Source organism: Mauremys reevesii, linkage group 16 (assembly GCF_016161935.1).
Source record: "Mauremys reevesii isolate NIE-2019 linkage group 16, ASM1616193v1, whole genome shotgun sequence".
NCBI lineage: Eukaryota > Metazoa > Chordata > Testudines > Geoemydidae > Mauremys > Mauremys reevesii.
In genome coordinates, this window is record NC_052638.1 from 5,999,891 (window position 1) to 6,016,319 (window position 16,429).

General features: G+C 51.0%; 1 protein-coding gene across 3 annotated transcripts in view; it reads left to right on the top strand.

Moving 5' to 3' along the window:
• PSKH1 (protein serine kinase H1) overlaps positions 1-5,906 on the top strand; it is a 74,711-nt gene extending 68,805 nt beyond the window's left edge. For all 3 annotated transcript variants that reach the window (XM_039503777.1, XM_039503775.1, XM_039503776.1), the window contains exon 3: positions 2,148-5,906. In XM_039503777.1, the coding sequence (XP_039359711.1) occupies positions 2,148-2,465 (318 nt within the window). In that variant the 3' untranslated portion in view covers positions 2,466-5,906. The remainder of the gene's footprint in view (positions 1-2,147) is intronic.
• The last annotated feature ends 10,523 nt before the right edge of the window (positions 5,907-16,429 follow it).

The window sequence follows — 16,429 nt, forward strand, 5'->3', positions numbered from 1 at the left end:
ATGTGTTCCTGGGAAGGGGGGTATTGGATTATTTACTGGGTTACGCACTTTTCCTTCCAAATTGCAATGTTTATGGATGTGGTTTTTTCCCCTAAGTTACTGATTTTAGTTACAAAAATTCCTCGTATTTGCAACATCAGCTGTTGACTTGAGAACACAATCGTTGGAATGTGTATGTGATTTGTCAGCTAATTTGAGTTAACCAGTGACATACTTTGTCATCTAGACATAGTCAACCCCAGTAATGTATTCAGATCACAGATAGCCTGGAGTCTTGTCTGTCTTATGCATGCAGGGGAATAAGACTAGGCCTCAGCCGAAGACCTGCCTTGTCTTGGGTTTGAATTTCACGTGGAGCGCAGCTCCCGCTCACTAGCTATGTTCTTCATGAGGCGGGAGCAGGAAAGGGATTGTGACTCTTGGCGAGGGTGTGTCCAAGTCACAATCCTTCTGGAGCAGGGCAGGTTACGTGTTCCTTTCCCCCCAACCCCGGGGCTGTGCCTAAAGGTGCAGTCTTGCCCCTAATGTGCATTTGGGGCTGGTTGCTGGCACGTAGTGGCATTTGGCACAGAAATAAAGCTTTGGGTGGGGAGCAGAGTCATTTCCCTGCTGGAGCTGTCCAGCATCTGAATAAACAAGGCACTCTGAGTGACCTGAAAGGTGTCATCATTCACATACACTCAAACCAGAGTAACTTACTCAAAGTAACAGGCATTTGTGTGACGGGGATTGGGGCGTCTTGGGTACGATCAGAAAAGTTTCTTCTTAAAAACATGAACAAATATTTTTAATTTTGTAATTGTCATTTTAGAAGGTGACATCTAGGGAAATAAGTAATAACATCACTGGTGCATAAGAAATTGGGGGTAACCTGCCTCAGCCTTACATTGCATGGTGGGGTGTGAGAGAGAGAGCACGCATTAACATAGGCAGTATTAATACCCCCTCAGTTTTGATTTGTGTCAGTCCGCCCTGAGATTTCTTAGTTACGCAACTGATGAGAAGAGCAGAGTGAGTTACGGGAACGTGCATTGACAGACAATCGCATGTGCTACCTTTTTATGTTCCTGGAGGCATGTTTTGGGCCTGTGGCCAATATTGGTTTAATCAGCAAACACAGTCTGTTTTGTGCAGCAACTGAAAGAACTTCAGGTGGGAGCACAGTGGTGTATGAAGGCTAGGCCATGGAAGCGGGGAATAGGAACAATTGTGCATGCTTTAGTCACACGGTTTAAATAGTGAAGTCCACATTTCTAATGCTCAAGCAGATACTTGCCGTGGGTTATTCATTAACAGCTCATAGGCTGAAATTTGGTCTGATAAATTATTTATCCCCAGAACTGAAAAATGAACACGTTTCTAGAAATCACAATCTGCCAGTGGGCAGGAAAAAGGCTAAATTCACAGGAGCCATTGTTCACAACAAACAATTCAGCTGACCCTGCTGACGAACATTTAATTAGTGGTCTGTGTCAAGCGGGGAAGATGAATTTCAGGGGACTATGCAGAATGGTGGGAGGCTTTTCTGAGAGTCTGTTGGAAGAGTGACACATCAGAGCAGATGGCTATTGTACGTTTGTCAGTTTTAAAGAAATTGTGCCCCCTGACATACTGAAAGGATTGTGACCCCGGCCCAGAGCACTGCCATGGAATGTAAAGCTAAAAGGTCGCATCCTCTGTCCTACCTCCACTGGGGCCATATTGATTCACATCACCTGAGAACCGGGCCCAAGTATGTGTTGTGTTGGTAAGGGCCAGTGGCCTGCGGAGCAGGGGAACAGAGTTCAGGATCTGGCAGGTGCTTCAGTCTTCGGGGCTCAGAGTCCAGCGGAGGAGGAGGAGGAGGAGGAGTGGTGATCTGCAGTGGTCCCCGGTAGCCCATTTGGCAGTGTCATTTGGTGGGGGCTGATGGAAGCCTCCTATGCTCTGTGGCCTGACACCGCACTAGTTATAACTTCGGGACTTGAGGATGGATGAGTGAGGGGAAGTGGGAGAAGGGAAGTGCCCTGGGGATGCCTACAAGTGAAATAAATCAGTGCCCGGCACTGCGGGGCGTGGCTGGCCCTCTTTGGGCGGAGAGGGATGGTGCTTGTCTAACGAAGTCATGGCAAATATTGTTTTCTCATCGCTTCCTTTTAATTTTTCAGCCCTGGCCCAGCGTGTCCAATCTGGCCAAGGACTTCATTGATCGCCTGCTCACAGTGGATCCCAGTGACAGGATGACAGCTCTTCAAGCCTTGAAGCACCCCTGGGTAGTCAGCATGGCAGCCTCCTCATCCATGAAGAACCTGCACCGCTCCATCTCTCAGAACCTCCTCAAGAGGGCGTCCTCTCGCTGCCAAAGCACCAAATCGGCCCAGTCCACCCGCTCCAGCCGCTCCACCAAATCCAATAAGTCGCGGCGGGTGCGGGAACGGGAGCTGCGGGAGCTCAACCTGCGCTACCAGCAACAATACAATGGCTGAGAACTCAACAGGAAACTGCCAGCTGTCTTTCCAGGTGCACTTCCTGTGGTGCAGGTGTGCAACGCTCCCACGCGGCGGGCAACACCCAGGCTCCTGCTGCAGGAGTGACTCTCCATGTGCACGAAGCTCGGGGAAAATGGAACCTTTGCACCCCAGCCCCCCGACAGCGGGCACTCCTCACTTGGGTGGGCTGCGTTTCGGAGCCTGATGCAGGAAGTGGAGCAGTGAAAGCCTTCCTTATGCTCATTCAGGTCCAGAGTGAAGGTCAAAGTTCAGGGCCTCAAGTACTCAGCAAATTAGGGAGCCACGTGACGAGAAGAGCCCCCTCCCCAGCCCAGGAGTTTGGCTGCCTTTAGTTATTTATTGAGTCCAGAATGTTAAGTCCCTATACATGCTTGGACAGTATTTATATTGGACTCCATTGATGCTGGTGGGAGTCACATGCACAGCTAGGGTTGGGATTGCTGTGATTCAGCAGCAAGCCAGCTGCATGAAGGAAATGCCAGGCAGGAGTCTTCAGTGAGGAGCATGAAGCAGAGGTTTCCCCCAAGGGCCCCGATGACTGTGACAGCATCACAGGTTACTCGTGCTGGTTAAGGATTGATTGAGGTATCGGCGCCCTGGAGCACAGATCGTCTGCAGTCACAGTTCCCCTTTGTCCTGACTGAAGGTTCCTAACTGTGGGGAGGGGAGAGGATGCGAAACCTGCAGGAGCAAAACGCTTCGCAGGACACCTAAAAACATCTTTTCTAAAGCGATCCCTGTGGCTAGCCCTGGCCCCCACCGCTGCGCTAGCACTCAGGAAGATCTCCTTGGTCTCGGGAAGTGTAAGGCTTGTGAGCCAGTGCAGAGCGGCTGGGGCAGGCACAAAGGGCGGGTGTGGCGGTGTCAGGAGAGGCCACTTTGGACATATTTTGAGGCAAAAAGCACAAGGATAAACGGAAGCAGAGATTGGTGCTGGCAGGGGCCCCTCTGATCTGGGCGTCCTCAGAGGCGAGCTGGCGTTCCTTCTTGCTGCTGGGTTTGAGGTTTTTGAATTCTTCACCCTAGTGTTGCACCATGGACCTAACAGACGAATAGTTCCAACTGTGCCACGTTACCAGGCCAAAACTGTGACTGCTGGCTGATTCTGCCAGCGCCTGGCCTGCTTGGCACCCCAAGCCTGCCTTTGGGATAGCTTCATGGCAGGTTACGGTGTGCACAAGGGAGTGGGATGGGGGCAGTCATGTCGCCACAAAAACTCCTTGTTAACACTGGGACGGGAGCCTTTCCTACCGGAGCATCGGCCCTGGTAACACATGCCAGGCCTAGGGAAGCACTGCTCCAGGTGCTCCGTTGGGGTCACTCGGCTCCTTGTTTTCCTCTGTGGACTTAAGGCAGAGTCATCTCTGCCATGACCTTGTGCGGAGTGTGTCATTCCCTATGGCTAGGCGGTGCTAAAACCCTGATCTCCAGAGTCCCAGACCGCTGCCTTACCCACAAGCCCTTCCAACGGTTTTCTCCTCCCTTGTGTAGGATAAATGAAGCTGCAGATTGCCACATACTGAGTTCTGGTCTAATCCAATGTGTTCCCTCCCCATCTCAGTTCCTGACTGAGCCAGAACCTGCGGGAACATCTGTCTCACCTAGGAGAGTCTTCCCTCGGGGTTGGTAGCCATTACTCTTCAGAATGCTGCAGCCGTAGAGCCCATCTCCTTGGCGATTGAGTTATCATGGGATGCGTCATCCGGAAAGGTCCTGTGTGACGTCACTCATGGCAGATGTAGGGCCTAATGCGTTTTGGGAAACAAAATGCTTTTATAGAGGTCGTATCAGCTCTGCACAAAGTCAGTTCTTGGTGACTCAGCTTGAGGCTCACAAGGTCTGTCTGACTTTCGGGTGTGTGAGTGACATGCATGATGGTGTGACCCAGGCCTTGCATCTGTGATGCAGGCTGGGATCCTGAGGCCAACTGACCTCTCGCTGGTTTGATTAATGTCCACACTTCTTCTGGGCTTCTTGTAAGCAGAGCTCCAGTTCTCACCGATGCAATCTTGTCTCTTCTGTGGGAAACCTCCGAGTATACTTGGGCACGTGCAACAAGAGCAGTGCAGATCATTGAGCTGGCCTCTCACCTCTTGGTTTCAGTTGGGCGGGTCACCCCCTCTTAGTTCTAACATGCTTATGCCCAGACAGTAGCCATATGTAAGCAAAGAAGGGGATGGTGGAGATTTCCCGGAAGGAGAGGGAGTCCAAGCCCCCTTGGAACCTCAGGCAATCTCCTGTCCCTTTTTTTTTTACTTTGCCCTCCCACTCCCCAGGAGAGGCTAGTGTCAGGAATTGGACTAGCTGAGTGCTGGTTACAAAAGTTGCTTGGGCTGGGTTGTCTCTGGAAATGTGCTGCAGTCGCAGATCGTTCTGCCAATGAGGCCAGTTAGTCCGCTGTGCTTTTGAGCAGCTGTGCACATGCCCTTGATCTGCTCTGCTGGAATTCTGCCTTGCCTGCTCTCTGGACTCTCTGCCTTTGTATATTTCACTCAGACATCTCAACTCTCTCCATCTGACCTGCCTTCAGAAATGCCTCATTTGTGGATTTCACAGGTTAAACACTGCCCCCATTCCCCCACAATCTGCCTAGGAGTCCCTGTGCGCATTTTACCTGTCTCCCTCTTTTCCCTCTTAACTAGGATTCTTGAGATTTGGCCTAGTGTGAGGTTGGGACACTTGCTCCGGTATTGAATAATCTCATAAATAACGCAGTGATTGTGTATCTGTGTCCTGGGTGAGCTCTGCACCTCGCTTGTCTGGGAGCTTTGTGGGACACACTGTACCCAGAGAGAAATCTCCTGCTTAGTAAGTGAAAATTGTCCCTCTCCCTGCATTTGAGTGAAATATGACTGGTTAGAGTGACACCTAGTGGCAAATCGCAGTATATCATCTTGCACAGAGAGAGAGAGAGAGCTCTTCTCCTTTTGTTTCCTTATACAGTAACTCCTCACTTTACGTTGTAGTAAATGCAACTTTAAGTGAAACAATGTTAAATGAATCCAACTGTCCCATAAGATTTAATGTAAATGGGGGTGGGGTTAGGTTCCAAGGTAATTTTTGGGGGGCAGACAAAAAGCATTACACTGTATGCTGTACAGCACTGTACTGTGATTGGGAAGTGCCCCTGGCTTACCCCTCACAGGCACAGCCTGCTGCAAGCAAGGACGCTAGGAAGCACCTTTGCAACAGCAGTGGCAGCTTCTCTGGAGAACAAGCTTGGATTTTGCCGGGAATGCTCCAGGCCCACCTCTTCACACCGCCACTCCACCTCCTCTCTGGAGCACGCCACATCCCTCCCCAAGGCCGGCTTTAGGCCGATCCCACCAATTCCCCTGAATCGGGCCCCACGCCTAAGAGGGCCCCGTGCCCAGTAAGAATCTCTTCCCTGGCTAGAGGCGCCTTTTTTTTACTCACCTGGCGGCACTCCGGGTCTTCGGTGGCACTTCGGCGGTGGGTCCTTCGCTTGCTCTGGGTCTTTGGCGGCACTTCGGCAGCAGGTCCTTCAGTGCCACCGAAGACCTAGAGCGAGTGAAGGATCTGCTGCCGAAGTGCCGCCAGAGACTCGGAGCACTGCCCGGTGAGTACAAGCCCCATGTGTTTTTTTTTTATAGTCATCCCTGCTGGGGCCCTGTCAAAACTGTTCGACTTGGGCCCCACACTTCCTAAACAGCTGTAGGGTGGCGCTTAGGACTTTCTGGGAGGGAGGAGGAGGAGTGGAGATGCAGCGCTTCCCCGCTTCTGCCTCTCCCTCACAGAAAATCATAAGCATAAAGTGCTGGGAGGGAGGGGGAGGAGCAGGGAAGCCCCACGTCTCCACTCCTCCCCCACCCTCCCAGAAAATCCTACGCACTGCTGTTTGGTGGAGCTTAGGACTTTCTGGGAGGGAGGGGGAGGAACAGGGAGACAGCACTTCCCTGCTCCTGCCCCTCCCAACACTTCGCGCTTAGGACTTTCTGGGAGGGAGCGGGAGGAGGTGAAGAAGCGGAACTTGCACAATGCTTCCTTGTAAAGTTGCTGCTCTTCCACAGAATCTTACAAGCAGGCAGCCAAACAACGTTATAAGGGAGCATTGCACAACTTTAAACGAGCATGTTCCCTAATTGAGCAGGGGGCGTTACGTTGAAACAACGTTAAGTGGGACAGCGTTAAATGAGGAGTTACTGTAGTTACGAGTGAGGCATCTCCGTGTTTGGTATGCAGGGGACTTGGTGAGGTTGTGTGGGGGGGTGTCCTCATCAGATCAGACGGAGCTGTCAGAGCCATTGAATAATTCCTGTCTTTAGCATGAGCACATCTCCTTTTTTATTCCTTTGGCGAAACTGCCCAGATTGTATTGCCCGGTGCCCTGTCCCCTGACCGGACATTGTCCATAGCAGAGCAGCATGCTAGCCTGGTGAGGCAGGGGAACGATTCTTGTCCACATGTGCTTGAACCATTGGCACCGAAGTTGTGATACACCTTTTAGTTAGGAGTATTTCTGTCTGCCACTGGGCTCTCCTCAGATGTCTGAGCAGAATCGTTACAATTATGCAACTTGATGTCTCTGATAGCCGCCCCAGCCTTGCCCTCTATCCACGTACGGGCCAGTGTTTGCTGTCATAGGGTGGTAGGCTTGTGGAGTCACACAAATAGTGAAGGTAGCTAGCTGGTTATCTGAGAGGCTAATGCAGGGGGAGAAGGGCAGAGAGCCGTTTGACTCCCTCTTTCCACCTCTACCAGGAGAACGTTAGCTTGTGAATGTTGCATTTGCATTTTGTACCTGAAAAGGTTTTTCTGCCCAACTGTGCCTTCTTCCCTGTGGGTAGAAGTGGCTGGATTATTCATACAGATGGACAATCAGATGAATTTATCCCTTCCATTCCCAAATCGTTGATTTTTTACAAATGTGCTCTCTGTAACTGCTCAGCAAACTGCTTGTGGGAATGAATTTTAGCCAACAGGTTGTTTGAAAACTTCACTTTGGCAGCTTTGCTATTCATTATAGATTCATAGACTCTAGGACTGGAAGGGACCTCAAGAGGTCATCGAGTCCAGTCCCCTGCCCTCATGACAGGACCAAATACTGTCTAGACCATCCCTGATAGACATTTATCTAACCTGCTCTTAAATGTCTCCAGAGATGGAGATTCCACAAACTCCCTAGGCAATTTATTCCAGTGTTTAACCACCCTGACAGTTAGGAACTTTTTCCAAATGTCCAACCTAAACCTCCCTTGCTGCAGTTTAAGCCCATTGCTTCTTGTTCTATCCTTAGAGGCTAAGGTGAACAAGTTTTCTCCCTCCTCCTGATGACACCCTTTTAGATACCTGAAAACTGCTCTCATGTCCCCTCTCAGTCTTCTCTTTTCCAAACTAAACAAACCCAATTCTTTCAGCCTTCCTCCGTAGGTCATGTTCTCAAGACCTTTAATCATTCTTGTGGCTCTTCTCTGGACCCTCTCCAATTTCTCCACAGCTTTCTTGAAATGCGGTGCCCGGAACTGGACACAATACTCTAGTTGATGCCTAACCAGCGCAGAGTAGAGCGGAAGAATGACTTCTCGTGTCTTGCTCACAACACACCTGTTAATGCATCCCAGAATCACGTTTGCTTTTTTTGCAACAGCATCACACTGTTGACTCATATTTAGCTTGTGGTCCACTATAGGGGTAAACAGTGATGTGGCAAAGTTTGCAGATGATACTAAACTATTCAAGATAGTTAAGACCAAAGCAGATTGTGAAGAACTTCAAAAAGATCTCACAAAACTAAGTGATTTTGGGCAACAAAATGGCAAATGAAATGTAATGTGGATAAATGTAAAGTAATGCACATTGGAAAAAATAACCCCAACTATACATACAACATGATGGGGGCTAATTTAGCTACAACGAGTCAGGAAAAAGATCTTGGAGTTATCGTGGATAGTTCTCTAAAGATGTCCACGCAGTGTGCAGAGGTGGTCAAAAAAGCAAACAGGATGTTAGGAATCATTAAAAAGGGGATAGAGAATAAGACTGAGAATATATTATTGCCCTTATATAAGTCCATGGTACGCCCACATCTCGAATACTGTGTACAGATGTGGTCTCCTCCCCTCAAAAAAGATATTCTAGCACTAGAAAAGGTTCAGAAAAGAGCAACTAAAATGATTAGGGGTTTAGAGAGGGTCCCATATGAGGAAAGATTAAAGAGGCTAGGACTCTTCAGTTTGGAAAAGAGAAGACTAAGGGGGGACATGATAGAGGTATATAAAATCATGAGTGATGTTGAGAAAGTGGATAAGGAAAAGTTATTTACTTATTCCCATAATACAAGAACTAGGGGTCACCAAATGAAATTAATAGGCAGCAGGTTTAAAACAAATAAAAGGAAGTTCTTCTTCACGCAGCGCACAGTCAACTTGTGGAACTCCTTACCTGAGGAGGTTGTGAAGGCTAGGACTATAACAATGTTTAAAAGGGGACTGGATAAATTCATGGTGGCTAAGTCCATAAATGGCTATTAGCCAGGATGGGTAAGAATGGTGTCCCTAGCCTCTGTTCGTCAGAGGATGGAGATGGATGGCAGGAGAGAGATCACTTGATCATTGCCTGTTAGGTTCACTCCCTCAGGGGCACCTGGCATTGGCCACTGTCGGTAGACAGATACTGGGCTAGATGGACCTTTGGTCTGACCCGGTACGGCCTTTCTTATGTTCTTATGTTCTTATAGCCCCTAGATCCCTTTCTGCTGTACTCCTTCCTAGACAGTCTCTTCCCATTCTGTATGTGTGAAACTGATTGTTCCTTCTTAAGTGGAGCACTTTGCATTTGTCTTTATTAAACTTCATCCGGTTTACCTCAGACCATTTCTCCAATTTGCCCAGATCATTTTGAATTATGACCCTGTCCTCCTTGGTGTGTGATTGGTCACCTAAGTCACATGGCATTGTTGCGCCTCCTATAAGCAGGAGAGAAGTGCCTAGGGAATGACAAGTTGCCTTCTCATGTGGTTATGGGTATAGATCTGAAGAGCAGCCACTCGCCACATACGGGTGCAAATAAATGTTCACATGGACAAAGGCAGGAAGCTGGCTGAATAGGACATCTGTTCAGTCTTTCAATGCCTACTAGTGAACACCAGCATTCAACTGGTTCTGCCCTGTGGCAGAAATCTCACGGGATGTGAGGAGAAAGAGAGTAAACGGGCTGAGACTGGAAGCAATCACTTGGTGACCTAGTAGATTGTCCTCCTGGGACTAGCTCTCAAATTGCTGCTCTTCACCCTATTCCCTGGGCAAAATGTTCCTTTAAGGAGTGAATGGAAATACATGTGTCTGTCCATTGGAACTTAGCAATACTGTGTGAAATGGCGTTTCAGCCTGCTTGCTCTTTTGGGGGAGGTGGATCTGGCTTCGTAGAATGCTGTCCATTGGATCCTGCATATTTTGGAGCATTAGTGGAAATAACAAAGGGCTTCCAAGGAGAACAGTAGGTGGGTTACAAACAGAGGATGCAACTTTGGATCCCACTTTTGAATGTATTGGAGTTGGACTTTCCAAAAGCCTTTGACAAGGCCCCTCACCAAAGGTTCTTAAGCAAACTACGCAGTCATGGCATAAGAGGGAAGGTCCTCTCATGGTTAAAAAATGTGAAACAAAGTGTTGGAATTAATAGTTTTCACACTGGAGAGAGGTAAAGAGCGGCATCCCCTAAGGATCTGTACTGGGACCTGCACTGTTCAACACATTCATAAATGATCTGGAAAAGGGGGTGAATAGGGCAAAGGCAAAAATTGCAGATACAAAATTACTTGAAGAATTACTTGTGAAGGCCAAAATTATAACTGAGTTTAAAAAGTGGCTATTAGCCAAGATGGTCATGGTCAGCCATGATTAGTCTACTCCTGACCCCTCCCAATGCAACGCCAGACAGCTAAATGCCAAGCTGATGGAAAGAGGCCAGTGCTGCTTCATGAAGTATTCCAAAATAGTGGTGATAGCTTATGTAATGTTCAGATTGCAGTAGAACCCAGTGGCCCCAGTCAGGTTCGGGGCCCCGTTGTATTCGGAGCTATGGAAACACAGATGAAGGCATGGCCTCTGCTCCCACGAGCTTCACAGGTTTAAGAAGTAGGTAAGATCAGCTAGGAAGTGCTGGCCTGCTGCTTTGCGTGGTGACTTGAAAGCCAGGTTTGGGAACAATCAGCCTGCAGACATTCTAATCCCTTTGGGCTGGGTGGTCTCCAGACCTCGGGGCGTGTTTTCTCTAGTTCTTCTAATTTCTTCTCTAGTAACTTTCCATTGCTTCTTCCTTCCTTCCTCCCCCTCCATCCTGCTCCTTGTCTCCCATTTTGGACTCTGCGCTCTGCCGTGTGGGCGTTTGGTTGAAATACTGGTGCCCGACATACTGTATTAGGGCTGTGGGGTGGCTGAGGCTGGGCACACAAACATGCACTTCTCTAGTGACCCAGCACTTACAGGGAAAGATGCGAGTTTCCAATGTCCTCATGTGGCCCCCCAAATGATTGTGCCTGATCTGGGCAGGACAACGGGCTCTGTCTGTCTCTGATGTCTTCATCAGAATCTAGGCTAACAACGTGCATGAAGTGAGGCACTTGGAAACTATGGAGCGATCTTGAATTTACTGTTTCTGGGGCTCTGGGCTCACTAAGGAGACCCCACATCACTTACTGATTATTGAAAAGGGCTTCAAATCCCCAAGCACGGCTCCTTCCTTCCTTCTGGGGCGACAGCTCACACTGCATGGCGGAGCCAGCTCCGAGGCTATTCCCATTAAAGCTGCCCTGTTGACTGCAGTTTTGCCGTTGGTGCCAAGATATAGCTAGAGGGGCAGATTGTTCCCTGTAGCCAGACTCTGCTCATGCCAGGGGAGGAGAGGTGGACAGAGCTCTGCTCTGCCGTGAAGGGGGGAGCAGCTGGCATAGGAAGACGCTATGTCACCTCTGCCAGTTTCATGCCAGCAGAGGGTACCCTGCACAAGAGGAATTGCCTGCTGCTAACCTCTGGCCAGTACAGTCATGTGGTGTCTGGGCAGCACAGTAACAGACTGGAGGATCTGGCCCAACATCTTGAAGAACCAGCCAGGCCACCCTTGGAACCTCCATGCATTGCCCATTCAGGGGAGCACATGGACTCTCCTAGGGGCATGCTGCCCTCATTAACATTTACAGTAGGATGGGAAGGGCCAGGATCAGTAATGATTCTTGTATTGCTACCAAAGTGCCCATCCAGAGCATGAGCATTCCTGTGTCTGCTCACACCCACAGATCATCTCTCCCCTGAACCTGCCTTCTCTTTGTCCAGGACCCATGTGCTAGGAAGGACATAGCTTCATGTCACAATATATAACACCTCTTGTCCCTTATGCAAACCAACCAGCCAACTCAGCCTGCATGGTGTGGGTAATGCAGCCCTGCCATTACACTGGCTGAGGCCATATCACATCTTACATGACGTCCTCCTGCAAATTCTGACTTTTGATTGATAGCTCACATTCATCTGATTTGCTGTAATATTAAAAATCCTTAATAGTGTGTGACTAGAAGAGGCAGGAGCCTAGAGAATCAAACACTTGGAAAGCATTGCAGAAAGCTGCTCCTTACTGCACACTGAAAGGGCTGTTGTGTGTGCCCAGTGGGCGTGTGTGTGTGTGTGTGTCACATGCCGTTGCAGTTTTCAAATCTCCTGTATCTCTTACAAAGCTATCACTAAGTGCCTGTGCTATTTGGTGCCTTGTACCAGACTTTGTATGGACTATGTTGATGCTCTCCCTCTCACAAGGCTTCTGGTGCTTCATCCAAACTATTCATCTCCACCCCCAGAAAGCCTAGATAACTATGCAGCCCTTAGGCGCTACAGGGCATGTTCCTGTATGTCAGACGTGTGCATTACTAAGCAGGGACATTGCCAAAGACGTGCAATAGGAAGGGTGTTCTGTGATGGTGCTGCGTGCCCAGAGCACAGCTTTGTCCCTTGCTGCTCTGACCACTCCCTTGGTGAACAGTGCCTGGGAGGAGAGGCCACTGCCTGCCTGACAATATTCCCGTCTCCATCTGCCTTTCCCTCAGTCCTCCTATGCACAACATACTGTAGATTCTCTCCTCGGTACCAGACGAGCTGCCGGCTGTGTTCTGAGAACTTTGCACTGTGGTTGCCTTTTGACTGTGGAAGAAATCTGGGCCCAAGTGTAGGTACCTGGTAGGCGGAGCACCTGCCATGAGCACACATGAAGATGCTGTGATCCTTCCTGTTACCTTTCATGACACGCAGATGCCTCTTGGAAGCCCTCAGGACTGGAGGTCTTGATGCACTGGCTCCAATTTTGTCGCCAGGTCTTCCCCTTGCCGTGTAGGAGCTGCTGAAGGTACTTGCATCATGTCCCACTTTGTCTCCTCTCAAAAGGCTGTGCTGTTTGTCTTGAGAAGTGTCCGGTTCTGTGATTTGCCTTTGACCTCTTTTGTACACTAAGGACTCTCTTGTAGAGTGAGATCTGATCCATGGTAATTAACCTGTAATGTTAAAATGAGTGTATAGAATTATTTATTTTGTGTATTCAGTCTGTTACATGTGTAATGTATCCCGTGTATCCAATAAACCTTTTGTCCTGGTTCCCTGGCTGAGGCCTGCTCTCTGCCGGACACCCAAAGGAGGGGGCTTTTCTGGGGTTACAGTTGCTGAATGTATCTGGGGCTAAGAGCGATGCCCACCTGGGGCATTTCCCTGCACTCCACTCCTCTCCCAAACACACCAGGTGCAGTAGTGAGTCAGGGACCCTTTACGAGGAGACCTTGCTCCTTCCCTTAAGGAAATGTTGCATTGTCCCCATTAAAATAATAGTGGTCGCCATTTCTGTGGGCTGTCTTCAGCCAAGGATCTGCAAGCACTTGGCAGCGGAGGGAAGGCCTGGAGACGTGAGATCTTCAAAGGTCTCGAAGGGAGCTAGGCACCTGAAAACTCAAAACTTTGTTTTTGTTTTTTGTTTTGAAAAAGCAAAATCAAATTATTTATTATCCAGGGAGGACCATGGAGGAGAGAGAGGGACACAGGGGACTGGACAGGTCTACTCAACTCAAACAATCACAGCAAGCTTTTATACCTTTTACAGACAATTTCTAGCAATAATACAGACAGTAAAAAACAAAAAAATTTTATTATTTTATAAGCTATCTCACTAAAAAGAAAACTGCAAGCAAGACTGCAGACTGCATCATAATAACTTTCACACATCACAACTCACTCTTCTGTCTTCTTATCTTGCTTCCTCTCCAGGGTCAGGTTAACCTAACTCATGCTAACTAACATTCATTAAGATCTCTTCAAAACCTTGTTAATTATTTACTGGCTTCCACACACCCATTTCTCACTGAAAGCCACTGGGAGTTGGGTCTCCTTCAACGTACTCTTCATGCTGTCTGGGCAGGACCTAGGATCGTGTGTTTGCGGAAGCGCCCAGCAGATCTTTGGTGCTCACCATTATAGATAACCTGCTGTCCACAAGCACCCCTAGCCAGCAGCACCAAGTCTTGGCTTACCCTTCCCGGCGGCACTGTCCCCAGCCAGCCGGAGCTGCCTAGGAGAGGCTTTCTCTAATAGACGGAGCTCCCCCTCTTGCTTTGATCCCATTGCTCCTGTGTCACCCTGACTGACTCCAAGGAGGCCGAAGGGCGGACACCCTGAGTTGGTGGCAGGTTCACCTCAGCCCTGAGCTGTGGCTTAGCCGCAGGTTGCGCGCTCTGTCTCTCATCTCTCATCCCGCCAGGCCCCGGTCAGGGCAGCTGCTCTTCGGCAAGTTCCCTCCATTCTGTCGCTCCTGGCAAAGGGGACCCAGGTGTGAACCCTCATTCCAGGTGGAGAAAGGTGCTGCCCCCGGCCTGGTGTGACTGTCTACGCAGCCCTCCACCGCACAGGCCTTTGCAAACTCCTGCCTCCATTACTCTCCACTAGTACCTGTCTCTCAGCCATTGCTGCTTGCTGGGACTGCCTCAGATCCATTAGCTGCCTTTCCCCAGGATGTCTCATTGGCTCGGTTCCTGCCCCTAGGTCCTGCTGGGTAGCTCTCTGGCCTGATTCTCCATGCTCCGGAGATGGATGGCTTCCCAAAGGCCCTGCCTGGTCCATGACAAGCTGGAAGCTGATGGGTTTTGCAGTGATGTTGTGAGATAGCTGCAGTTCTTTGCTCATCTCCCAGGCTAGCCCTGATCCTGTGCTCCCACCCCTCTCACTCTATAGCTCTGCTAAACACGAGCAGTCATCTTGCTCTGGCCTGATGCTTCCATTCCCAGCAGGGAGCCCAGTGCATAGCTACTAGCCCGCAGGGCAAGGACCTTCCCATGCTCCTCTGACCTGCTCTCGTTGCCCATTGGGGAAGGCCTGGCACCCCTGCCCCAAGCTGGGACACCCTGCCCTGCTCCAGGTTGCTGGGCGCTGGGTCCTGGCTCTGGTATAAATAAATGCACTGATGCCAGTGGGAGGAGACTCTAATAAGCAGATTCTGCATATCCTCTAGGGGAAACTCAGGCAAAGCAGCTGGGGACTCCGTGCTTATGCTTAGAAACCTTCACCCCTCAGAGTTCAAGCAGCATAGGAATGTTTGTCTTCCCCCACTGTGATGGGGCAGGGGCACGTCCCCTCTTCCAGGCTGTGGGGAAAGCAGTCAACAAAGTCTTTTGTGCAGTGTGTGTGTAGGGGGCATAAATGCCCTGGCCTGTGGGCATTGGGGGGGGGCAGTGCTGTGTAAATACAGGGCCTGTGTGTGTGTGTGTGCGCGCTCTCTGGAAATACCCTGGCCTGGGTGTGTGTCTGGGGGGGCAGGGGATGCGGTGTAAACACCCTGCCCTGGGGTGTGTCCAGGGTTTCCTCTAGGGGCTGGCTCTGGTCCCGCTGAGCCGGTTGCAGAAGCAGGCTCTGAGAGCTGGGGCCTGTCCCTGGTTTTGTTTGGGGGCAGAGGCCCGTGATTTGGTGCCAGACGCACCAGGTTGAGTTCTGCTGGTGACTGTCACACGCCTGGTGCCCAGAGAACTGCGGGGGCTGCAAGGAGCCAGTGTCACCTCCCCTGCAGGTGGGTGTCATTGTAAGTGGGGAGCGTGGTAAGGGGTGTCATGGGGGGAGAAGCGGGCACCCTTTTCCCTCCCTCTCCTGCATGGGAACAGGACCGCTGGGCAGCCCTAGGGGCAGGATGGGAGGGTACCGTTGCGCCTTGGTGCTCAACCCTCCCCACCCCAGTTCCAAGCCTCCCACCCTCTGGCTTCCTGCGCTGGGACTGACGGACCCCCAGGGATGGGCAGGCGGGTGACGCGCTGGGACCAATGGACCCCCGGCGATGGGCAGATGGGCAATGTGCTGGGACCGATGGCCCCCCCCCCCCCACCGGGATGGGTGTGCGGGTAACGCGCTGGGACTGATGGACCCTGAGGGATGGGCAGGTGGGCAATGCGCTGGGACCGATGGACCCCGAGGGATGGGCAGGTGGGCGACGCGCTGGGACCGATGGACCCCCAGAGATGGGCAGGCGGGCGACGTGCTGGGACCAACGGACTCCCCCCTGGGGATGGGTGTGCAGGCGACATGCTGGGACCCATGGACCCCGAGGGATGGGCAGGTGGGGAACGCGCTGGGACCGATGGACCCCCGGCGATGGGCAGGCAGGTGGGGAACGCGCTGGGACCGATGGACCCCCGGCGATGGACAGGCAGGTGATGCGCTGGGACCGACGGACCCCGGGGGATGGGCAGGCGGGTGATGCGCTGGGACCGACGGACCCCGGGGGATGGGCAGGCAGGTGGGGAACGCGCTGGGACCGATGGACCCCCGGCGATGGACAGGCAGGTGATGCGCTGGGACCGACGGACCCCGGGGGATGGGCAGGCGGGTGATGCGCTGGGACCGACGGACCCCGGGGTGGGCGCCGCGCTGGGATTGTCAGAGAGGGCAGAGGATCAGGTCTCACCTGAAACC